General features: G+C 39.3%; 2 protein-coding genes across 6 annotated transcripts in view; one reads left to right on the top strand and one right to left on the bottom strand.

The window, feature by feature from the left end:
* Positions 1–304: 304 nt before the first annotated feature.
* On the bottom strand, positions 305–16,373 carry ndufaf7 (NADH:ubiquinone oxidoreductase complex assembly factor 7). Of its 4 annotated transcripts, none has more exons than XM_008125645.3 (10): positions 15,325–16,373; positions 11,321–11,481; positions 7,756–7,836; positions 6,852–6,962; positions 5,559–5,766; positions 5,353–5,411; positions 4,522–4,635; positions 3,631–3,774; positions 2,191–2,361; positions 305–828 (listed from the first exon to the last, which is right to left on the bottom strand). In XM_008125645.3, the coding sequence occupies exons 2-10, from the start codon at positions 11,417–11,419 to the stop codon at positions 625–627; spliced, it is 1,191 nt and encodes a 396-aa protein (XP_008123852.1). In that variant the 5' UTR covers positions 11,420–11,481; positions 15,325–16,373; the 3' UTR covers positions 305–624. The 4 variants fall into 4 exon arrangements, with proteins under 4 accessions (XP_008123852.1, XP_008123858.1, XP_008123849.1 ...); XM_008125651.2 differs by lacking the exon at positions 15,325–16,373 and adding an exon at positions 14,139–14,276; XM_008125642.3 differs by lacking the exon at positions 15,325–16,373 and adding an exon at positions 14,125–14,208.
* Positions 14,199–25,183, top strand: part of cebpz (CCAAT enhancer binding protein zeta) — a 21,726-nt gene continuing 10,741 nt past the window's right edge. For both annotated transcript variants that reach the window (XM_008125681.3, XM_008125674.3), the window contains exons 1-8: positions 14,199–14,331; positions 17,988–19,528; positions 20,558–20,789; positions 21,214–21,370; positions 22,006–22,094; positions 24,064–24,117; positions 24,702–24,804; positions 24,910–24,978. In XM_008125681.3, the coding sequence (XP_008123888.2) occupies positions 14,218–14,331; positions 17,988–19,528; positions 20,558–20,789; positions 21,214–21,370; positions 22,006–22,094; positions 24,064–24,117; positions 24,702–24,804; positions 24,910–24,978 (2,359 nt within the window). In that variant the 5' untranslated portion in view covers positions 14,199–14,217. The remainder of the gene's footprint in view (positions 14,332–17,987; positions 19,529–20,557; positions 20,790–21,213; positions 21,371–22,005; positions 22,095–24,063; positions 24,118–24,701; positions 24,805–24,909; positions 24,979–25,183) is intronic.

Genomic DNA, 25,183 nt, shown 5'->3' with positions numbered 1-25,183 from the left:
TTGTGTCCTTTTCTATTGCCATATTCTCTCCTGACTCGGATCATCGTGTGTCAGAATCCTTTGTAAATACAGCTATGGAAATAAAAAGACTGCAGTATGGTTTTAATAAAAAATATGGATTCAACTGTTATCACCATTATTACAGCTAGTAATGTCCAGCTAAAGATTTGCCCAGGTTCATTAACAATGTGATAATCGTTGTCTCTAGAACTATAGCTGGCATTAATCAGTTCATGTGTTTGAGTCCAATGCTTAAAACATATTGACTCTCTCAAAAGAGAATACAGGCACACAATGCACTAAATAAAGGATTATAAAAACAGATCTTTAATAAATATTTTTATGGTACAATCATGCATAATCTCTTAACGAGAGATCAAGATGCATTTTCCCAACCAGAATGTGTTGTTTACCCTCCCCACAGGGGTTACTGTCAACTTTAAGTTCTATCAGAACCATATTTTTCTATTTGACATGTTATATTGTGACTGAACATGTAGATTTTTCACAAAACCAGTCACAATTATTTTATAGGAAACTGCTTGTAACCGGTTTCCCCAGGGGATCATATGGAAAGCCTGCATCTTTATCAGAGAAATAAAAATCAAGTGGGAAGACAGGAATTCACTTCCATACAAGTTCACCAAATCCAGCCACAGATGCTGAAGCAGATGGTTTTCTTCCCTGGTCTGAACTCCCAAATCTATTGGAAGGTAACATGGCAAAAAAGTTGAAACGGCCCCCCATTTTATCCAGGTCCATGAGCATTTCGTAACTTCGGAGCAGCTGCTTGCGATTATTTGCATCCTTGGCATTTTGTAAAAGAACCTAAATGGAAACATGAATTATGGTTGTTTACCAGGGTTTTTCATCCTAGGAGTCACTAGCACCCTTCTATCTATCCCAATTTATACATCTGGCAAAGTGCTAATACTTCAATTATATTTCATTTGGTATGCTGAATAAAAGTGTTAACAATTAAAATTGAGTTTTCCTCCCCATTCTGAACTATAATAATAACAACAACAACTTTATTTTTGTACTCCGCCTCCATCTCCTTGAAGGGACTCGGGGCATTTTACATGGGGGCCAAGCCTCCGGTGGCCTAGGGGATAAAAGCCTTGTGACTTGAAGGTTGGGTTGCTGACCTGAAGGCTGCCAGGTTCGAATCCCACCCGGGGAGAGAGTGGATGAACTTCCTCTATCAGCTCCAGCTCCATGCAGGGACATGAGAGAAGCCTCCCACAAGGATGGTAAAACAGAAACATCCGGGCGTCCCCTGGGCAACGTCCTTGCAGACGGCCAATTCTCTCACTCCAGAAGCAACTCAGGTTGCTCCTGACACGAAAAAAAAAAACTCCCCGAAGGGACTCGCCCTAAAACGCCCCGTTTTACATGGGGGCCAAGCCCAAATAATTACAATAAACAGAAAAAACACATCAGAAAAAATGATACAGATGCAAATATAAAAAAAACTGCAAAAGGAAAGAGGGAGGACTGCTGTAGCCCTATCCTGCATCATCATTACTCGCCTATTGTGGAATGTTCATCTGAACTAGAGAACATCCTTTATTCATTAAGGTGCTCCAAGTGATCAGGAATGCTAAAAAATACAGTGTTTCAAATGATGCAGAGAGACTCCATACATGTATGTGCAGGTAGTCCCCAAGTTACAAACATTTGACATGTACATATAACTCCTAGTTACTAACATTGGGGTAGGGTGTGTGAAACAACAGGAAGTTAGAAGAAATCTATCCCTAGGAGGGGAAATTCCTGGAAGAGTTATCATGAGAAAAAGTCTCTGCTGAAGCTTTATCACACCTTGTTTCCATAACCCAAAATGTTCAAAATCAAATTGTCACAGGGACAGAAAGTAAAGTGAAACCTTCTGAACAGCAAAACAAATGTTGCAGGAGCGTTAACCCTTCCCTATGCTATCCAGTTACACTTAAAAATGCTCCTGTTCCGACTTAGCTATAAATTCAATGCAAGAACAAACTTAACAGGACCTATCTTGTTCGTTGCCTGGGGACTGCCTACATGTCCTTCAGACAATTGCTCTCCACGTGAGAGTAGTAATGACAGAGGGGGCTGGGCTAGAATATCCCTTGTTCTGCACACCTTTACTTATACTTCAGAATGCTTAAATAGGGCTTTTCAAATACTAGATGCAACTGTGATCCCTACCTGCAGTCTAATATCAATGCCCATGTTTCTCAAAAAATCCTGTTGTTTTATAGGACCCAAGGCAGCCACTCCTTGAGCCATTCTTCTCAGGTAACTGAAGTCAACATCAGCAGTGAGGTCTGCCATTCCAGGGGATATTAATACATCATGAAGTTTATGGCCACGGAATCCCTGAAAAAGAAAGGAAAAAATGTTAGGGGTCAGAGCGTGTGGGTTTCAGCCAATCCCTGGATTAACTTGCAGCACCCAAAAACAAATGTTTCTGGGGCATGCACAAATTTAGCCATACCAGTTTAATCTGTTGTATCTTATCTACTTGCCATTGCAAGCGCTTCTCTATCTCTCTGCTGTTGCTGCTTTTAATTAATCACTCCAGAACAGTCTTTTTCTATCAAGCAACCTTGATCGCAACTTTTATTTTCTTGTTCTGTTACTTTATTTTGAGTAAAAAGCATTGCATATAAAACTGATAAAATAGAGCACAAGCAGCTAAATAATTTTAGGCCAAAAATAGGCAACAGCAACCGCATTGTCTGTAGCTTTGAACATTTCTTTCTCTGTGCATGAGGCAGGGCATTGTGGGCAAGCATACAGATGCTGAGTTTGTTCTGGAGGATTCTTCTAGGTAATGCCATTTTGCCAGGTTGTCTTGATCTGCCAACTCTACTTCTGAGTCTGTTCAGGGACTTCCAAGTTGCCCATTCTTGGTTTTCCCCTGGAGGAAGACCCTCGTAGAGGGCATTCCAGCTGGAATTGCCTGATTTTTCTGCCCACAGGGATATTCTTGCTATTGCTGGAGGAACATTACAAGGGGTGATGGTTCTCATAAAATTTCAGTTATTTCATCATTTATGTGCTAGCAATACCCACAGCTCAGATAGATCAGAGAGATACTTGAAAGAGTTCAGAAAGAGACAGAAGTAACATGTTCCAACTTATATACCCTTTGCCAATTTCTGTATCAGCCAAGGAAATGACCCTTAGGCTTGTCACCATGACACAACTGGATATGTCCCAAGCATGCTGTTCTTGGCCCAGCTCCACACTGAACAATTAAACCCTCAGTGCATGTCCAGCTGACACATGTCTGGAGGAATGTTTCTCCTGCACATGGCTTAACCACCATATATTAACAAAACAAAAAACCCTGCTTCATCTGGTCAACTAAGGCTTTCAGATGACAGGAGTACAGCATGATGATGGTCTACTTGTTAGTAACTATCTTCTTTTTTTACTCCTTTACGCTGCAGTTTGGCTATTTCCTCTACTGCTACAACTAATTTGAAATAATTGCCACATTCTCCTGGATATAAATTATGATCATAAAATGCCACAAATCTGCACTACATTTCTCAAAAGTTGCTTTTAACAGTGAGATTAAAAATTACTGTCTTAATACTCTCAAGATGACTTCCAGGACACTTAGGTGAATCAACCTACCCTAAAAGTATCTGTTTTTGTCCCATCATGTCCATAATCTATTATGAGTGCAGCCCCTCCATTCTTCTCAGTATTATGGGCTAGCTTCTGGACAGTGACACCAGCATCAGGAGACACCTCCACATGATCTCTGGATTCTTTGTCCTAATAAAGAATTCATGCGTTAAAATTTTTGTTGCAGTACAGGTATGGACATTATTTACTCTCCAGGATAAGAACACCCCTACAATACTGCATTCATACAACATCTTCTACAAATAAGAGCCATGTTCTGTCTGTGCTTATAAATTAGTTTAGCTGCTGTTTCTCAAATTATTTGAGAAATTGTTTCAGGTCATTCAGAATTTTATGGAATACATGAGTTTTCAAATTTCCAGGATTCTTTGAAGAAATCTAAAGCAGCAAATCTATGTGACATGTAACAAAAACTGTCTTTGGGGAAAATATCTGGAAAACCTGCAGCAAGAGAGCAGATACTGGGAACATGCTTTGCAATAATAGTACAAAAAGGTCTCTTGTTAAGACTCAACTAGAAAAAAGTAATGTTTGTTTTAGATAAGCATTTTGTATGCTGAATTAAAACAAGGTAAATATAGAAACAAATCCTACACACCATTGCCAAAGAATATATACACTTTATGTAGCACTGTTGCCACGAGAAAAAAAATCCTGTTTTGACGCTTTCCTAATTAAAGTTTCCCTAAATTTGCTTGTAGAATAAATGCATACAAATGATGTTATTAAAGTAAGTTTGTATCTAAGCATTTTGGAAACAGCAATGACAATGTCAATAAAATACATGTTGAAAAGTAGTCAACTCAGCGTATGCAACACAACAGCAGTATTAGCTGGATGCTTAACCTGGAAATGTAATTATATAATCCAACCTACATGTATGAAGGCTTCTGCAGCTGGAGTAGCAGATGGCGCAAGGACAAATCGCAGCTTGTCAGGAGCTTCTGGATCAATGTCAACCAACAACTCTCGCCACCCCTTTTCTGTTTTCTATTAATTTAAAATAAATATCAGAACAATTAACTTATTTCAAAGTGGTCAGTAGAGCTTGTCATTTCTGACACAAGGAAATGGAATAGGTGTCAGTCAAAAAAAATTGCACCAATTGTTTTCTGTGACCTGTACTTGTAGCTGTGAAATGTAGTTAGTTATGTTCTATTCAAACAGCATAGTTAGAAAGTCTGATATTATGTTGTTGCTTGCAATTCACATCTCAAATAACTGTACTGTTACAATGCTGTAAGTATTAACAGGTATATGTCATCGGCACAACATTTTTAATGTTTTTTTTACAAAAGAGCGGGGGCAGACTACACAAACTGTTCTTAACAGTTACATAATTCCATTAGCGAACCCAGTGACTTAGGTAGTAAATAAATACTGCTTTTCTAGAAAAGTTCATAATGAAGGCACATGTCTTTTACACATCTTGCAGATAGTATCACACCTAATACCAATCTAAAGTATTTTTAAAATAATGAATTTATATAGATATTTTTTTCTATCAGCAGATTAAAAAGTCAATAGGAATATTGCAGATTATTACTAATTGTATTTTATTTGGCTTTTCTTCTATTAACTTATTAATTTTGAAGTGTAAGTTCCATTCCATATTCATTTCTTTTTCTTCACTTGGTTATGTTTTTGTTCTTTCTAAAAATAACATATGCTCCTTAAGAAAAATTATATTATTGCTTGGTATCCTACCTGGAATTTATGGATAGGTAGAGTATCAAAAAATTCATGAGCTAAATAAAAATTGAAGCCTGGGGAGAAAAACAAAAGTGAAAAACAAAAGAAAAACTTAAGTTATGTACGCAACCTTCTACCCACAATTTCAGAATTGTTCTTAATTTTAATAAAAGAATTAATTGTTAATATAATTTAAAAGCAGTAAACCAGCAAAATCTTACCTCCTGGCACATCATTCAAGTCTCTGTACCAGAAAATTGGCAACCCAGTTTTAGTAAGTCCTTGCATATAAGCGAGGCAGCTCTCTTGTAATTTTATCTTTCCTTCTGTTAAAACTGATGCTTGAATTTCACTTAATTTGGGACTGATCTCCACCAGATGAACAGAAATGTCACATTTATGAAGCAAAGAATTCAGCTGATTAAAAACCTTTATTAACAGAAGACATTATTATTAGATATACAATGTGTAGCAATTTTATAGATTTTTTTCTGATTTGGGCTTAGACGTAAAATTCTAACAAGCATTTCAATTACACTATTTATTTATTTATTTATTTACTTACTTGCAGTATTTATATTCCATCCTTCGCACCCCGAAGGGGACTCAGGGCAGATCACAATGTGCACATATAATGGCAAACATTCAATGCCATATAAACATAGAGACAGAGACAGAGACAGAGACACAGAGGCGATTTAACATTCTCCAGATTCCAACTTCCTGAGGGCATGCTCGATTCTGGCCACAGGGGGAGCAGCCGCTTCATCATCCATTGTGGCATCTTGATAGATACTTCCTCATTCCAAACGGGAGCTGGACGAGTTTTATGGTGTCGTAAATTAGTTAAATTTGCCTCCCTAGAGCGGTACCTAAATTCCTACTTGATAGATGCAACTATCTTTCGGTTGCTTAGGTCAACAACAAGCAAGGGCTAATTTGATTTTAATTGTCGGGTGTTCACCCCGACATGGGCTGGCTTTGAACTCACAACCTCTTGGTCAAGAGTGATTTATTGCAGCTGGCTACTTAACCAGCTGCACCACAGCCCAAATGTAACAAAATTTGATAAAAATATGTTCCTGGTTTGAAAGTGTAGTTGTTTGGAAGTGGTTGTTATACTCCAGAAACCTCATTTTTGTGGTTGTCACAAACTGTGTTGAATTGGTTGAGATTGAAGGAGATATTCATTGAAAAACTATAGCAAAATGTGCTGCAGAATGTTCCGCAAAAACAAAGTTTTTGTAGTTTAGTAAACCTTTTCCACGTTTTTATGATAGAACCAATTAGGAAATGATACTTATAACCCAGGAACAAAATTGTGTTACATAGTATTATCTGTATACAATAGTGGCAATTTATATAATTATTTTTACCTATTTATATAAACTTTATTTGTGTAAAGCAATGAGACGGAAATGTTAAAGAGCTTGGATAAGTGGTATGCCAGTTATATATAAAAAAGCAAGTTACTAGGCTGTACTGCTGTGGAAAAAATAATTATGTTTACTTACCCGTATAATATCACTGGTAAGACTCCCTCTTCCTGGGCCTAGTTCAACCAGCTGAAATTTATTTGGCTTTCCATTAGCTATCCATTCACTGACAAACCAAATGCCTATTAGCTACAGGAAATGAACGAGATACAATTTATTCCTTAAAAACATTGCATTTATAAATTGATTGATCATATCTATTCTATCATAGATATGCATAATATATATGACCAGTATAAAAGGACAGCCTACTACCAAGACTGTAGACCAGGGATTCCCAAAGTGGGCGCTATCGCCCCCTGGTGGGCACTGCAGCAATCCAGGGGAGCAGTGATGGCCACAGGTACATATATATTTCTGTTTAATTGCTATTAAAATTAAAACATAATAATTTCCAGGGCGCTGAGTAGTATTTTTTTCTGGAAAGGGGGTGGTAGGCCAAATAAGTTTGGGAGAAATCCTGTCTTTTCTACGACAGTAAAAAATAGAACATTAAAAATTCACTTAGATTATACTGATATTATATATGGAATGGTTTGAATGTATAAGCTAGATCAAAGTAAATTATGATAAAACTTTTAAATGCCATCAAATATTAGTAAATAATAAGTGGATATTTCTTCAAAAATATTCAGAGGTAAGTAGTTATAGTTTGATTTCTTATAGTTGTCAATGAAATGATGTTAGATACAGAAATGTCAATTTCAGAAAAGGGATATTTTTTATTGCCAATTGAACAAACATTGGGAAACAATTCTTCAAAAACCCTCCCATAAATTTAAAAAGAATAGCACGTAAACCTCAATAAGAATCTAAAACAGTAATGCTTCTTAATCAGGTCTCAATGAGACCTAGAAAATCAATTACTTGTAACAGAGATAAGTGTAATACATCACGTATATTAAGAAATAATTGTACATACCTCTCCAAAGATCTGACTTATTTCAGGTGAAGTAATAAAATCTCCACTTTCTCCTAGCATGTCATGTTGTATGTAATAGCCCTACAGAAACAAACAAGCTGATCACTGCATGTTTCCCTTTGATTTTACTGAAATTTCTAATCTTTGCTCATTTTCACATACTTGTCTGCTTAAAGTTGGTAAAAACAATTGCAGGTGTTGAGGCTTACAACATTTCATCCCTAAAAGACTAAAGCTGTTCATTACAGTAAACATTCCTGAAAAACAGATGTCCAATAAAAGCTATGTATGTGAAACAATTAAATCTAATCCTAGAAAAAAAGTCAATACTGGGAAAGAATCAGTATGACTACTGATAAAATTAGAAGCAAGCAAGGATGAACTGAAGAGCACCTTTAATGAGCATCAGAGTTACAGCACTTTATCTAAAGGTCAAGAAAATATTTTTTTCTGAGAATAATCCAAATGGGATTAAAGGCCTAATAATTGTGATTTATTGTCAAAAGGCTTTTGATCACAGATATATTTTTCCTTCCGAAGAAGGTACAAATATCTGGAAGAAATGTTATCAGATGAATTTTTACCCAATATCTAAATGCTAAAGTCCAAACCCTGCATTAAGCAGGAACACCAGTTATTCCTTGCTGATAGAAAAAGCCGAAATTCCTGTATTGTAGTTGTACAATATGTGAGGAACAGACCTTTTAACACCAGATGGGAACAAATGTGATGTATTATGACTTGCAATTACGGTACTTCTGATACAAGCCTGTTGAGATTATTTCTTTGCAGGAATGCTCTTCAAGTTTTTAAGATCAAGCCAGGGGTGCGGTGTTTTATGCAGTTATGGTTTTGAAAGTGGTTTTTAAATGGTTTTATTGGTTTTAACTATATATAATAGGCCTGTGTTCAATTCTAATTTAATGTTTGCATTCTCTGAGTTTTAATTGACATATTGTTAAGATTTTTACTGTTATCACTTTAAGTCTCCTTTGGGAGAGCGGAAGTGGGATATAAATACACATATATTATATCATAGAAGCCATGTGGCACTGGAATTACCGTGAATCCACAGCACCAGTACCCCAGTTTCACTTATCCATATCTGACAAAAATATCCTCTCTAGAAATTTTCTAGGCTGTCTTGACAACTTTATGCTTTGAATCAGAGTTGCCTTAGAGCAGTGGTTCTCAACCTGTGGGTCCCCAGATGCTTTGGCCTTAATCTCCCAGAAATCCTAACAGCTGGTAAACTGGCTGGAATTTCTTGGGAGTTGTATTCCAAAACACCGAGGGACCCACAGGTTGAGAACCACTGCCCTAGAGTCATAGAATCATAGAATAGTAGAATTGGAAGAGACCTCATGGGCCATCCAGTCCAACCCCCTGCCAAGAAGCAGGAAATCGCATTCAAAGCACCCCCGACAGATGGCCATCCAGCCTCTGCTTAAAAATCTCCAAGGAAGGAGCCTCCACCACAGCCCTGGGGAGAGAGTTCCACTGTCGAACAGCCCTCACAGTGAGGAAGTTCTTCCTGATGTTCAGGTGGAATCTCCTTTCCTGTAGTTTGAAGCCATTGTTCCGTGTCCTAGTCTGCAGGGCAGCAGAAAACAAGCTTGCTCCCTCCTCCCTATGACTTCCCTTCACGTATTTGTACATGGCTATCATGTCTCCTCTCAGCCTTCTCTTCTGCAGGCTAAACATGCCAAGCTCTTTAAGCCGCTCCTCATAGGGCTTGTTCTCCAGACCCTTAATCATTTTAGTCGCCCTCCTCTGGACGCTTTCCAGCTTGTCAACATCTCCCTTCAACTGCGGTGCCCAAAATTGGACACAGTATTCCAGGTGTGGTCTGACCAAGGCAGAATAGAGGGGGAGCATGACTTCCCTGGATCTAGACGCTATTCCCCTATTGATGCAGGCCAGAATCCCGTTGGCTTTTTTAGCTGCTGCATCACATTGTTGGCTCATGTTTAACTTGTTGTCCACGAGGACTCCAAGGTCTTTTTCGCACACACTGCTGTCAAGCCAGGCGTCCCCCATTCTGTATCTTTGATTTCCATTTTTTCTGCCGAAATGAAGTATCTTGCATTTGTCCCTGTTGAACTTCATTTTGTTAGTTTCGGCCCATCTCTCTAGTCTATCAAGATCGTTTTGAATTCTGCTCCTGTCTTCTGGAGTGTTGGCTATCCCTCCCAGTTTTGTGTCGTCTGCCAACTTGATGATCGTGCCTTCTAACCCTTCGTCTAAGTCGTTAATAAAGATGTTGAACAGAACCGGGCCCAGGATGGAACCCTGCGGCACTCCACTTGTCACTTCTTTCCATGATGAAGACGATGCATTGGTGAGCACCCTTTGGGTTCGTTCGCTTAGCCAATTACAGATCCACCTAACTGTAGTTTTGTCTAGCCCACATTTTACTAGTTTGTTTGCCAGAAGGTCGTGGGGGACTTTGTCGAAGGCCTTACTGAAATCCAGGTAGCTACATCCACAGCATTCCCTGTATCAACCCAACTCGTAACTCTATCGAAAAAAGAGATCAGATTAGTCTGGCATGACTTGTTTTTGGTAAATCCGTGTTGACTATTAGCAATGACCGCATTTGTTTCTAAGTGTTCGCAGACCACTTCCTTAATGATCTTTTCCAGAATCTTGCCTGGTATCGATGTGAGGCTGACCGGACGGTAATTGTTTGGGTCGTTCTTTTTTCCCTTCTTGAAGATAGGGACCACATTCGCCCTCCTCCAATCTGCTGGGACTTCTCCCGTTCTCCAAGAACTCTCGAAGATAATTGCTAGTGGTTCTGAAATAACTTCTGCTAATTCCTTCAATACTCTTGGATGTAGCTGATCTGGCCCTGGGGACTTGAATTCGTTTAGAGAGGCCAGGTGTTCCTGGACAGCTTGTTTCCCTATTTGGGGTTGGATTTCCCCCAATCCTTCGTCCATTCCATGTTGCTGAGGTTGAAGATGGCTTTCTTTTTGTGAGAAGACCGAGGCGAAGAAGGCATTGAGCAGTTCTGCCTTTTCCCTGTCCCCTGTCGCCATCACCCCATCTTCTCCTCGCAGAGGCCCTATCGCCTCCTTTTTCTTCCTTTTTCTACCAACGTAAGCAAAAAAGCCTTTTTTGTTGTTTTTTATGTCCCTGGCAAGCTTGAGCTCATTTTGCGCTTTAGCCTTGTGAACCTTTTCCCTACAGGTGTTGGCTATACGTTTGAATTCTTCTTTGGTGATTTCTCCCCCTTTCCACTTCTTGTGCATGAAGAGGACCTAACAAAATTTCTAGAGAGATCTTCCCGAGCAGATCTCTGGGAGAATTCATTTCAATAGGGTTCGCTATTACCCATAGTTTCCTGCTTCCACTGTTACGTTCAGGAATGTATTTTCTGTGAATATGGGAATCAGACTGTATTGGGAATATACTCTAGTAGATTTTTTTTTGAGATATGGCAGGAGTTCAATGTATTTATTAGCCATTTCAGAAAGCTTTGAATGAAAGAAATATGACCTGGAGCTAGGTCATAAAAACAATTTCAGTGATATAAACTTAGCAGCATCAACATTCATACTTTCACAGGGTTTGTTAAAACTTCACGCATATATTCAGCAACTGTAATGGGGCCTGTTGACTTTATCTTCATCACAAGATGTTTCAGCATGGGAGTCATGGAGTTGTTTTCTGCTGCTTTTTCTGAACTAAAGTACTGGCATCTCAAGGCAGTGGAACAACCTGTGTAGAAAAAATTAGGTTAGCCATCTCTATTATTATGTATCTGAAAAAATGTGGATGTTTCTAATACTGCTGCCTTTTAAAAGCATTACTATAAGCCCTACTGTTGGATGTTGACAATATGAACATCTACTTGGAGATGCTATCTTGATCATAGAAATTTTACAGGGATTACAGTAACCTGCTCAGTTTTGCACAGTCCTCAAACATTACTGACAATAAGTAACAAAGGCCTCCTTTAATGCAGTTCAAAGCTAGCTTCAAACTGTGGCTGACAGGTAACATCCATAAAAACACATTAAAGAGAGCCCTTAATGTGCATCAGCACTCAGTCGTTTGTGTAATCACTATCCAGGCCACGTCATTTAAAGTAGTGTCAAATTTCATTAATTCTACAGTGTAGAAGCATCCCTGGGACAACGAGGATTACTAAAACAGATAACTCGAGAAAGGAACTGTACCTACCCTTTCTCTAAAGCAGGGCTTCTTAAACCTTTTCCACAAGCACATCCTTTCTGCCCAAGAATTTTTTATGTGACTTCAAGTATATAAAATAACAAATCTGCATTTGCAAGGCTTTCTAAACAGGCTGCTTTTCCTTTTTGTAGAGTGCAGCTGTAACACTGACTGCAGAGCCCACTGTAAACCCTGAAGGTTGTTGCTAACAGAATTGTGTAAATGGGTGACATTCAGAAAGAAACAGTTGTCAAATTTTTCGTGAGCCCAACATTTATATGTTTAAGCAGTGCTCTAAAGACAACTTGCTAAGGGGGTTTCTCCAGTCTGTGTTGACACTGAGGCCTCTGGAATAAATAACACCAACATCAGAAGAGTATTTTCTAAGAGAGACATGCAAGGCAGCCCTAGTCCATAATAATTCTTAATGGCAAAGAAGCAAAGATCCCCAGTATATGCTCACCAACACTTCCCTTCACAAAAATGTCCCAGTGCACTCCAGGCTTTTTCTGAAATCTGAATCATGGTTCTGCTTTTAGTCAAGGAGACTATCGGCATGTCATATTATAGCAGTTTAACACCGCTTTAATTGCAGAAGCTCCATTCTATGGAATCCTGGAATCTGTAGTTCATTGTGGGACCAGAACTTTGGGACAGAGAAAGATAAATGGGAGTGTTGTATGGTTTGTGAAGTAAACATCTCACAAAACTACAAACCCCAGATTTCCATTGCACTGAAGTACATCTCAATTACAGCACTATGAAATATCAAACTGCAATAGTTCCGCTGCATGGATACTATACAGCTAATCTCAGTCTATTGGGCTAATGGATTATGATCTGTTATTCAGAAGTGTTCTTTTGGTTTATTGGGTAATGTAAGATCACTAGACACATAAACATCTTGTTTCTATTCAACGCTCTCAGCAGACAAAGATTCAAGTAGACTTCTTTCAAATAACAAGTTTGTTTACTCACAACTTCATGTATTTAAATATACAGGTACATTTCTTGTCAGGTTAAGCTTTAAAATGTTTCAGTTTGTATTTTTAACGTATAGTCTTTAACAGTCTCTTCAAAACTATATTGCTCTGCACAACTCTCTTTATAACAGTCTACTTCTAAAGAACACAACCCTCAATTGACTTCTAACTTCTAACATTGGCTTCTGCACTCAAACAGACTCAAGCCTCAACTCTCTTCTAACTGTCATCCTTTTAAAACTGAACATGTTACATGGTCTGCAGCCCTTCCCACTGCTTTAAGTATATAGAGCTAAGGAAACTGCAAACCAAAGACGTCGACTTCAGGAAATAAACCGACACATTATAAAACAGACAAAATATTAAATAGAGGAAGCTTGAGAAGGTTGCTATCTCCAACACAGACTGGTAAGCAGTATCTTGGGGTACATCTACACCGTAGAATTAAGACAGTTGGACATCACTTTCACTGCCTTGACCCAATGAGATGGAATCATGGGAGTTGTAGTTTAGTGAGGCAGAAGAACCTCGAAAGAGAAGGCGAAAGATATTGTAAAACTACAACGCTCATACGGATCAGGAAAGCCTTCAACAAGACATATAATTCTCATAGTTCCATAGCACTGAGCCATGGCAGCTTAAGCGGCTGCGGGGGGAAAAGGAAGGGGTCTGAGACTGTTAGGAATTGTGGGAGTTGAAGTCCAAAACACATGCAAGGCCTGAGCTTGGGAAACACTGAACTAAAAGGTCCTATAAGACTCATGAGGCCTGAGAGGCCAAAAAGGGAAGACATAGAGGGCTTCCAGCCTGCAGCGAGGGCCTCAGCGAGTGGAGGTGGCTGCTCTCCGCTGCGCTTACTTGGAAGCCGTTGGGGGTCCCTTCGCAGTGGAGGCGCCACGCAGGGAAGGCCCACCCCGTTGCCATGGAGACGAGGGCGCGCGGCCCTCAGCAAGGCTCCTCCGGCACGCGCGAGCCCCATGCCGACTCCCGGAATCTAACTCCGCTCTGAACGTTCCATCTCTCCGGCAGGTCCTGATAATTGCGTACAGAGTTTCGCCCATTAACAAGAACCCCCTCAACGAGCCCGCAATTTAAAGCATACTTCTGATCAAGAACACTTTTTGTCTTTTATTACAAGAGCGGAGTATATGTTTTGCTCCGTGGCTTTCACAAAACACGTATTTCGTCTTTTTCCCACTCCTACTTATCTTGCAGGACCTTAGTCCCTCGGAAAGTCGTCGTCGGCAGCACAGTACTCGGAAGACGGGTTGGCGCATGCGCGAAGCCAGCGGAGAAAATGGAGCCTCGGGAAGGCAACTCGAAAAGCGTTGAGGACGACGATGGTGAAGACGCCGCCGATGACGGAAGCAGGTTTACCTTGGAGGAGGTGCTGCGCCTCGGCGGGACTAAAGTGAGCGAAAAGTGGGGCTGGGAAAAGAAGGAGAGGGCTGCTGGATAGAGGACACGTGGGCTTCCTTGAGAGGGAGCACGTGTTGGGCGGAGGAGGAGGAGGAGAGCTCAGAAAGTGCATCTTCAGCTGTTATGGTTCAGTGCTATGGAATCCTGGAAGTTGTAGTTTTACAAGGTCCTTTTGCCACAAAGCTATTCTGCCCCATCGAACTATAAATTCCCAGGAATCGTGGCAGTTACCTTGTTGTCAAACTGCATTCATTTTATAATGTAGATGCATTTTCTGGCAGAGAAGGCAGAAGACCTTCTCGATGATGCTGTCATACTGCATTATTTCAACAGTTTAGATCAGTGGTTCTCAACTTGTGGGTCCCCCGATGTTTTGGCCTTTAACTCCCAGAAATTTATTTATTATTTATTTACTACATTTATATCTTGCCCTTCTCACCCCGAAGGGGACTCAGAGTGGCAATCCTACCATCTGGTAATCTGGCTGGGATTTCTGGGAGTTGTAGGCCAAAAACACCTGGGGACTCCAGGTTGAGAAGCACTGGTGTAGATGCTGTCTTACCCGGTAATCCAATTCCATCATAGGCAGGAATGCATAACTAATGTACTCCCATCAAACCTGTTGGAGATCGCAACCTTCTCAAGCCACCTCAAATGTTTTGTCTGTTTATAATGTGTTGTTTATAATATAATAATAACATTTTATTTCTATTCCGCCCTATCTCCTCGAAAGGACTCAGGGCGGATTCCAACAAACAACGGCATACATTCTGTGCCTTCAAAAAACAGATAAATATTGGCATAAAATCCCAACAAGACCCCACATATGAATACAGCATGAAAAACCTAACTTCACATCAAACCTAATATCAGTTACTTGAGTATAACATCAATAACTTAAACCAATATAGTCAGACAGAATCAAAGAAGAATTATATAGTGACATAAAATCTAAATAAACATTCACAGTAATTTAAAAAGCCACCTGAAGTTCAACAGAGTCGTGTGGGTTGGATTATGTGGCCTACGGTGGTAAATGGACTGACATAGACTAACAGAAGTGTATTTCCTGAAGTGTATGTTGTCTTTGGTTTGCAGTTTTCTTAGCTCTATGTACTTGAGGCAGTGGGAGGGGCTGCAGACCATGTGACTGGTTCAGTGCCTGTTTAGAATGCAGTTTAAAAGGATGACAGTTGAGAAATGACAGTTGATGCTTGAGTCTATTTGAGTACAGAAGCCAGTGTAGGAAATTAGAAGTCAGTCGAGGCCTGAGTTCCTTGGAAGTAGACTGTTATTAAAGAGAGCTGTACAAAGCAATATAGTTTTGAAGAGACTGCTAAAGATTATAAGTTAAAGATACAAACTGAAATGTTTTAAAGCTTAACTTGACAAGAAATGTACCTGTATCTATACATACATGAAGATGTGAGTAAAGCAAACATGTTATTTTAAAGAAGTCTACTTGAATCTTTGCTGAGAGCATCAAATAGAAATAAGATACAGTAGAGTCTCACTTATCCAACCTTCGCTTATCCAACATTCTGGATTATCCAACACACTCTGCCTCCTGTTCAGATCCACAGTTGTTTCTCTAGGCAGCAAGGACTGAACTTTTTACAGATTTAACTTTCGACAATGTTGTTACTATATGTAAATTTTATGCAATTCTATCTTTATTTCTAGTCAATTTTTAGTAGCCAATGTTTTTGTAGTCAATGTATTGAATACATTGCGATGTTTTGGTGCTAAATTCATACAGTAATTGCTACATAACATTACCATGTATTGAACTGCTTTTTCTGTCAATTTCTTTTAAAGCACGATGTTTTGGTGCTTAATTTGTAAAATCATAATGTAATTTGCTGTTTAATAGGCTTTTCCTTAATCCCTCATTATCCAACATTTTTGCTTATCCAACATTCTGCTGGCCCATTTATGTTGGATAAGTGAGACTCTGCTGTATTCATTTATTTATTTCATTTATAGATTGCTTTTCTCACCCCTAAGAAAACTCATTATTTATTATTTATGCACCCAGTGATCTTCCATCACCCAATAAACTAAAGGAATACTCCTAAAACTCTGCTACCCAATAGGTTATGATCCTAATGGGTCCTAATCCATTACTCCAGAGGTTCTCAAACTGTGGGTCCCCAGGTGTTTTGGCCTGCAACTCCCAACAATTTCAACCTGTTTCCCAGCTGTTAGGATTTCTGGGAGTTGAAGGCCAAAACATCTAGGGACCCGCAGGGTGAGAACCACTGCATTCGTTCAATAAAACTTCTGCCCTCCAGGTGTTTTGGATTTCAACTCCCACAATTCCTAACAGCCTATCGGACAAATGCAGTGGTTCTCAACCTGCGAGTCCCTGAATTCTAACCTCTTTTTAAAGATGTTGCCATCTTCCAAGGCACAGGTGAACAGTTCTTACCATTGAGAAGTGCTTTCTAATGTTTAAGTGGAATCACTTTTTAAATGATTCCACAGACAATAAATTTGGTCCATCTTCTACGTGATATCCTTTCAGCTATCATAAAGTTGGTTATCATTTCACCTTCTCTTTTTATGCCTTAGTGCAAGTGGTTTTGAGCATTTCATGTCTCATAACCGACCAGTTACTTAGCATAAGAGCCTGGGTTCCACGAGGATAGAAAGAAAAGACTTCTTTTTCTGAGAATGTCTCTATATTCATAGACATTCCGTTATTATATTTGTTATTTATGGTAAGTTTTAAGGACAGACTTTTGCAGCAGTATTCTTAAAAAAATGGAGAGGGAGCTAAAATACAGTTGATAGAAATTGGCAGGTTGGAGAAGCACTTTGACTGCCCTAATCTACTAAAAACATACAGAAAAGCTGTGAAGGAATAACCTGTAGTAAGTTGTGTTCGTTGGAGGTGGCATTGCACACTTTCAAGAAAGTGGGGAGAGTGTCAAATGTACTGCCTAGACCAGGACTTTCTAAATGTTTTCCACTCGTAACTACTTTCCACCCGAGAAATCTTTACATGGCCTCAGGTATATATAGGTATATAAAGTAGGTATAAAAAACAATCACTGATAACAAACCAGCATTTGCAAAGCTTGCTAAACAGGCTAATTTTTCTTTTTATGAAGTACAGCTGAAGTATTTTCTTCAGAGTCCACTGTAAACATTGCACAAGAGATTCATGTAAATGTCTAAAATAGCCATTAAGACTTAGGTGATATCCAGAAACTGTTTAGTGTTGCCAACATTTTTGTGACCCCAACATTGAACCAAGGATCAGGACCCACAGTTTAATAAACAGTGGTCTAGAGTACTGCTTAATCCTACTGGTTATATGCATAACACTGACGGCAAACTGCACTGTACTCCTGTTACTTTTTTATTCTTCTTCTTGAGATTCCAGCCCTATGTGAAGGGAATTCTCACCTTTTTGTCAGCCTTATGCATATGTCTTCAGTGATATAAAGAAGCTTATTTGTTTGCTCTGAATTCAAGAGCTGAGTTACAGTCAGCATATATGGTATACTCATGTGTGATTTGGCTGATTATCACCAATGATATCCCAGGAGTAAAGGAGTTAAATAAATAAATACAATGTTGTTTCTATTTTGTAAGAGCGTTAATGAAGCACCTTAACAATTTTTTGTTTGTTTTATACAGCAAGACTATATTATGCTTGCTGCTTTGGATGAAACAGAAGAAATTGTGGATGGCGGCAAAAAAGGAGCAATTGATGATCTAAATCAAGGTGAACTGGAGGCTTTTGTAAGCTCACTAGGTGTGAATAAATATTCAGAGAAACTCTTTGTAGTGGAAAACAAAGAGGAGGAGGAGGAGGCAGCAGAAAAAGAAGAAAAAACACCCCAAAGAGAAAAAGGAAAACAAAAAAAAGTGAATACACCTGAAGTGAAAGAAAACGGAAAAATAGTAAAAGGACGTACAGAGAAAACACAGTCAGGTAATGCCAAAGATGGCAAGAAAAAGCTGGTTTCTGATAGTAATGAAAAGAGTGTTTTGTCACTTGGAACAAAAAAAGCAAAGGAAGAAGAAACCTTTCAGTTTCACGAACGACAGGCATTGCTGATAAAACCAGGAGGCAAATGGTATGATCTGGAATATACCAATGAATTTTCTACCGAATCCCAGAATCCATCTCTTGTTTCTAATTACAAGGTTTTGGCCCAGAAACTGTACCAACAGGAAACAGATCTGTATAAGAACAAAACAAATCTGCAAAAAGGATCTTCTGCGTGGATGAAAACTGTAGTGTCATCTGGCACTCTTGCCGACCGAATGGCTGCCATGACCCTTCTCATCCAGGATGCTGCCGTTCACTCACTTCAGTTTATAGAAACCCTGGTGAATCTGATCAAAAAGAAAGGCAGCAGAAGACAGAGCTTAATGGCTTTGGATACTTTCAAAGAGCTTCTCATAACGCATCTTCTACCAGACAGTCGAAAGCTGTACACTTTCTCTCAGCATCCTTTCAACACACTGGAGCAGTTGTCGAGTGGCAACAGGGATTCAAGGGACAGGCGGCTGATTTTGTGGTACTTCGAGCATCATTTGAAGCACTGGGTGGCTGAATTTGTGGAAGTGTTAGAATCACTGACTCATGATCCCTTGGTGGCAACAAAGGGCCGTGCACTTTCTGTTGCTCATGAACTTCTCTGTAACAAAGTAGAGCAAGAGAAAGCTTTCCTTGTGCAATTGGTGAATAAACTGGGAGATCCACAAAACAAAGTAGCCACAAAAGCATCTTATCTCCTAGAGACATTGCTTCATAAACATCCCAACATGAAAGGCGTGGTGTGTAATGAGGTAGAGAGACTTCTCTACAGGTCCAATATAAGCCCCAAAGCTCAGTACTATGCAATTTGCTTTTTGAACCAGATGGTTTTGAGTCATGAGGAATGCGAACTGGCTAACAAGCTCATAATGCTCTACTTTTCCTTTTTTCGGTCTTGTATCAAAAAGAAAGACGTTGAGTCTAAAATGCTTAGTGCTCTGTTGACAGGAGTGAACAGAGCTTACCCTTATGCTCGGGCTAGCGATGACAAAATAAAGGAGGAGATGGATACCTTGTTTAAAGTTCTACATCTTGTGAATTTCAGCACTAGCATCCAGGCTTTGATGTTGCTGTTCCAAGTGATGGACTCAAATCAGACTGTGTCTGACCGGTATTACACAGCTTTGTACAAGTAAGAATAATATACAACGCTACTTTAAGGACACTGCATTTTCAGGCATGGAAATTACTGATCACAGATGTCTTGACATTAAATGCATTTAATTGTGAATATACTGTAGTGACATGAAAATATCACTTCCTTGATCTCCATACCTGTAATAATGTCCTAAACCGATTCCTTAAGTTAGGTCTGCACAATCTGTGGTCCTCCAGGTGTTTTGGGCACAGTTCCCAGTTTCTGACCATTGGACAAGTTGGCTAGGTCTTCTGGGGATTGGAGTTCCAAACACCTGGAGGGTTACAGATTTTGCAAGCCTGCTTTGATCAGTTTGTTGTCATGATATAATGCTGGGGCATTATTGGTCTTAGTTGGTCTTTAAGATTATCTGCTTTTTAAATTGGGGTGGATAATGTATGGCCCTCCTTGTGTTGGATGATAGCTTCTATGACCTCTAGCTAGAATAGAGAAGTGAAAAATGCCAGGAGTTGAAATCCAGCAACATTTGAAGAACTTGCTCACCACTATTTTGAACTCTTCAGAGGTTTTCCTTCTGATTAAAATTGGATAAAGAAGGATTGAGCCTTGGCCTTTTTAGAGATTCTCTTATTTTTCCATTCATTTCCACTTCTGATTCAAATATTTTAAAAAAGCCAAAATTGAAAGTGGCTATTGGGAATAAACACTGAAAAGTGTGATTGCAGTCATGACTTTTAATCCGATGTAAATTACTATTTGCACCAAACCAGGAAGGTAAAATGATACTATACTACGTGTAATCAAATGTAGTCAGTACTTTGAATGTAGAACATACGCTAACTCATAGTTTAGTTTTATGTTCCCAATTTGATTCAGTAGCTTTCAGTTTAACCATCAGCAGAGATTTATTATTATTATTTATTTCATTTATATACTGCTTTTCTCACCCCTGGGGGGACTCAAAGCGGTTCACATCAAATAAATGGCAAAAATTCAGTGCCTCACATACAATTTAAAACAGTATTATCACACATCAGTGTTGTTGATTATATATTTTTGTAGGAAACTTCTGGATCCAGGATTGGCACTATGTGCCAAACAGTCAATGTTTCTGAACCTTGTCTACAAATCTTTGAAGGCGGATGTGGTATTGCGGCGGGTGAAAGCTTTTGTGAAGCGACTGCTGCAAGTGACATGTGGACAAACACCACCATTCACTTGTGGAGCATTATATCTTGTGTCTGAACTTCTCAAAGTAAAACCAGGCTTAAGGGTACAGCTGCAAGATCATGTGGTAAGTTGTCCTTCTTTAATCATTTCTTTTTCAATCCACTTTTTATTTCTAGTGGTGGCAAGAGCATCACTAGAAAAGCAGTTAAGTAATTGCTGGTGGGGTCATCAAGTAACATAAAATTGGATTCTGGTACTACATGGGCTTCACTTTCCCTCTCCCCTCCACTGTACAGGAATATGTCAAAGCTAAAACATTTTCAACATTTTAGGGATCTTTTTCAGTAACACTCTAATAAATTTGCTGCTGATTAATTTTTCTGCTTCCAGGTATTACTTGGATTTCTAGGGCAGATTTCTAGCTATCTTTTTTTAGTGTCACTTTGGAAGACAACTATGCTGTATCCCTCTTGGTACTGATCCTTTTGATTTCAGTGTTGTTGCATTCGTTTTATGATTCTTACATTTTGAGTGGGTTTATTTCCTAGGAATCTGATGAGGAGGAGCATTTCCGTGATCTTGAGGAAGATGAGGGTGACAGTGTACAAGCTGATAAAGAAGTGGGAAGAAAAACAGTGGAAAAGACTTTGACCTATCATGACCCCATTTCAGAAGCATCATGGGTACATCACCAGAATCTAGAAGGTAACCATATTAGACAGATTGTGGGCTGCCAATAGGTAACACTGAATGGAATGGTTTGAAGTCCTTTTAGAATTTTATAAAATTTGCAAACATTAGCTTGAAGAACATTTTTCTTGCTACTCCCCACCATCAGCTGCTTGAGGCAGCTTCCTCATTCTGCCGAAGGGTAGGACTGACTCTTGCTTCTTTCTAAACAAGTGTTTGGACATCATAAGGACCAGAGGCATTGTGGCTACTGCTGTATCTTCTCATCTTATTTCCATTTTTGGAGGTACAATGCAACATTTAATTTGCCTTCAATGTACCCAGTTGTCATTTCAGGTAGATCATCGTTTTACACACGGGGAGTTTGATTTCCCAAAGCTGTTAACTGGAGCCTTCTTTTTTATATGTTCAAAAGTATGGGATGCTGTACACACATTAGTAATGCCTGTTCATATTAATTGGCCAAACCCTTACTTGACTTTTCCTATTTGAACTGAAGGCATATGGAGATCAGTTTTTATGTAATCAGTGGAGAATCCATATATCTTCTTGTATATTTTTATGTGGTTTACAGCAGAAGACATATCTATCTTGTTCTTGTTTTAATTATCTCCTTATGACCAAAGCATAAAACTTCTTGCCTTTTTCAGGTGGCATAAATAAGGGTGGCTATGATCCATTACATCGAAATCCTTTGTACTGTGGAGCTGATAAAACTAGTTTTTGGGAATTAAAGAAGGTACTGTTTTTTTGAATTTTATGGAGGGGAAAATTAGCAGGAAATAAGATATGTTTTTAATGAAAGGAAACATAGATGTCTGTTGAAATTTGCTTGATTTGTTCTTGATTAGATGATGTAATTGCATTGCTTATGTTTTAAGGGGAGGTTAATTCCATTGAAGGGCTGAGATTCTTCACAGGAAGTGAAATGCAAGGTTTGCAACATTCATGTGTTGTTTTTACTGAAGCAATATCTCATTTGGCACAATTTATAGCAATGCTTACTGGGCAAGCAAAATGTGTATATGGTGTTCCCTCACTGTGTGGCCAAGAACCAGTGTCTATTTTTGACAAGTGAATCTACAGAGTGTGGAAAAATTATCCTTCTTTTCCTCTAGAGCAGTGGTTCTCAAACTGTGCTCCTCCAGATGTTTTGGACTTCAGATGGTAAACTGGCTGGGATTTCTGGGAGCTGAAGTCCAAAACACCTAGAGGAGCACAGTTTGAGAAACACTGCTCTAGAGCAAACAATAGATATTATGGTACAAACTAACATTGTTCAATGGCCTTATTGTGTTTATTTATTTATTTATTTCGTGTCAAAAGCATTGGTATAGCAAATACATTTCAAATAATGGAAATAAAATAGAAAAGAAAAGAAATCACAAGCAACTAAATAGTTTTGGACCAAAAGCGGGCAACAGCAACCGCATTGCCTGTAGCTTTAAACAACTCCTCCTCCGTACATGAGGCAGGGCATTGTGGGCAAGCATACATATGCTGAGTTGTTTGTTCAGCTCCACAGTCACACAAGGTGGAGGATTCCTCCAGGTAGTGCCACCTTGCCAAGTTGTCTTTTGATCTGCCCACTCCACTTCTGAGTCTGTTCAGGGACTTCCAAGTTGCCCATTCCTGGTTTGCCCCTGGAGGAAGACCCTCTTGGGGGGGCATCCAGTTAGAATTGCCAGGTTTAGCTGCCCAGAGAGACACCCTTGCTGTTGCTGGAGGAACATCAAGAGGAGTGGTGGTTCTCATGAAGCCCTTCCTTGATTTGAGTCTGGTGGGAGGAGGCTGATAGCCATGCAGTGGGTGGCTTTCACAATGTTCGACCTTTTTTCTCTCACTGTTAGCAGCAACTTCCCGTCGCACGTCAGGAGGGGCAATGCCAGCTAACTTGTGGAGTTTATCAACAGGTGTAGGTTTAAGGCATCCCGTGATGATTCTGCATGTTTCATTCAGTGCTATGTCCACCTGCTTTGCATGGGCAGACTTGTGCCAAACAGGACAGGCATACTCTGCAGTTGAGAAAGACAAGGCCAGGGCTGATGTTCTTATTACTTGTGGGTCTGCTCCCCATGAGCTGCCAGTCAGTTTCCGCAGGATGTTATTGCGTGCAGCTACTTTGTGCTTGGTGTTCATGCAGTGTTTCCTATATGTTAGTGTTCGGTCTAAGGTGACACCAAGGTATTTAGGATGGAAACAGTGTTCGAGCTCTTAGCCTTCCCAAGTAACTTTCAGTTTCCTGTTGGCTTCGCGGTTACGTAGGTGGAAAGCACACACTTGTGTCTTGGCAGGGTTAGGCTTCAGGTGGTTCTCTTTGTAGTAGCTGGAGAGATCTTTCAAGGCATTGGTGAGTTGCTTTTCAACTGTTTCAAAATCTTTTGCTTGTGTTGTAAGGCCAAGGTCATCAGCATATATAAAGCTCTTTGTGAGTGGTGGTTGTGGCTGATCGTTCGTGAAGATGTTAAATAAGGTCGGTGCAAGAACGCTGCCTTGGGGTAAACCATTCTTTTGCCTCCTCCATCTGCTTTTCTGGCCCTGAAACTCCACATAGAAGCTGCGGTTTTCTAAGAGGGTCTGGACAGTTTTTGTGAAGTCAAAGTTCCGGGTGATATGGTAGACCCCCATCTTTATAAAAAGGAATACTGTGTATTTAAACAAATATTTATTAAAAAGTCAATATTCTTGTTTTGATTTTCTTTTTTCAGCTTTCAGAGCACTTTCATCCATCTGTGTCCTTTTTTGCAAAAACTATCTTAGAGGTTAGTTGATCTTTTACTATTTTTTCATGACTTAGGTTAGTGCTTTGTCTTCCTCTTCACACATCTTTGCATATAGAAGGACTCTTGTCACTTCCTTGTAGATGTAGAAAGGAGTGACAAATGACTAGTGGACCTATGATTAAATGTGTAGGATTTTATTATTAAATGTGTAGGATTTTCTGGTGGAGTCATTGTCCTGGTTTTCCATCTTGTTTAAATGGGCATAGCTCTCAAATCCCATGATAAAGCAGTACGCAAGGAAAACATGTCTGTTTCTTTTCTCTGCACCTCTGTTCTATTCCGTGCTTTCGATTTGGCATATTGAAAGTCCAATTATGAATGCAGGAAATAATGGTTATCATTCGTTTGGAGCTTGGAAGACCTTAGTCCAGTTTACCTTACATAATGGCATCCAGGTCTCGAAAGAGAATGAGAGACATGTTTTCATTTTTGCTTATCTGACTCAGATTTTCAGGATCACCTTTTTGTTAGTTAAATTTAAACTTATGTGAACTTTCTACTATTGTTATCCAGTTATCCATTTTTTATGCAAATCGTCATCATGACTGTTTTCTTTGTTTCAGGGTAATTATATTGAATATTCAGGTGACCCTCTACAGGATTTCACACTGATGAGATTCTTGGATCGTTTTGTTTATAGAAACCCCAAAGTTCATAAGGGAAAAGGTATGAAAGTCCTATCAGCATTGGGTTTAATGATCTTAACAGATTGTATGCACAAATGTGAATGGCAATTATAACTTTGTATGACTTCTTGACATTCTTTTCCAGAAAACACCAGCAGTGTAGTCATGCAACCAAAGAAGAAACAATCTATGAACAATGTGCGGAATCTTGCAGGTAAGTAATGCATAGTCAAGCTGTTGGATTACTAATTTTTCTTGCTCTTTTTTAATTCATGGATGCTTCCAGTCAAGTAAGAGTTTATCTGTTAATGGAAGTGCACCACCGGTTGAAACTGAATGGTTTTGGGCATTGGGATGTAAGGAATGAAATTAATATCTGGTAAAAGGCTTTGGGGTAGCTAATGTTTCTTGAATATCTT

This window comes from Anolis carolinensis, chromosome 1 (assembly GCF_035594765.1).
Source record: "Anolis carolinensis isolate JA03-04 chromosome 1, rAnoCar3.1.pri, whole genome shotgun sequence".
NCBI lineage: Eukaryota > Metazoa > Chordata > Lepidosauria > Squamata > Dactyloidae > Anolis > Anolis carolinensis.
The sequence above is the reverse complement of the archived record's forward strand: the minus strand, read 5'-3'. Positions and strand labels throughout refer to the sequence as shown.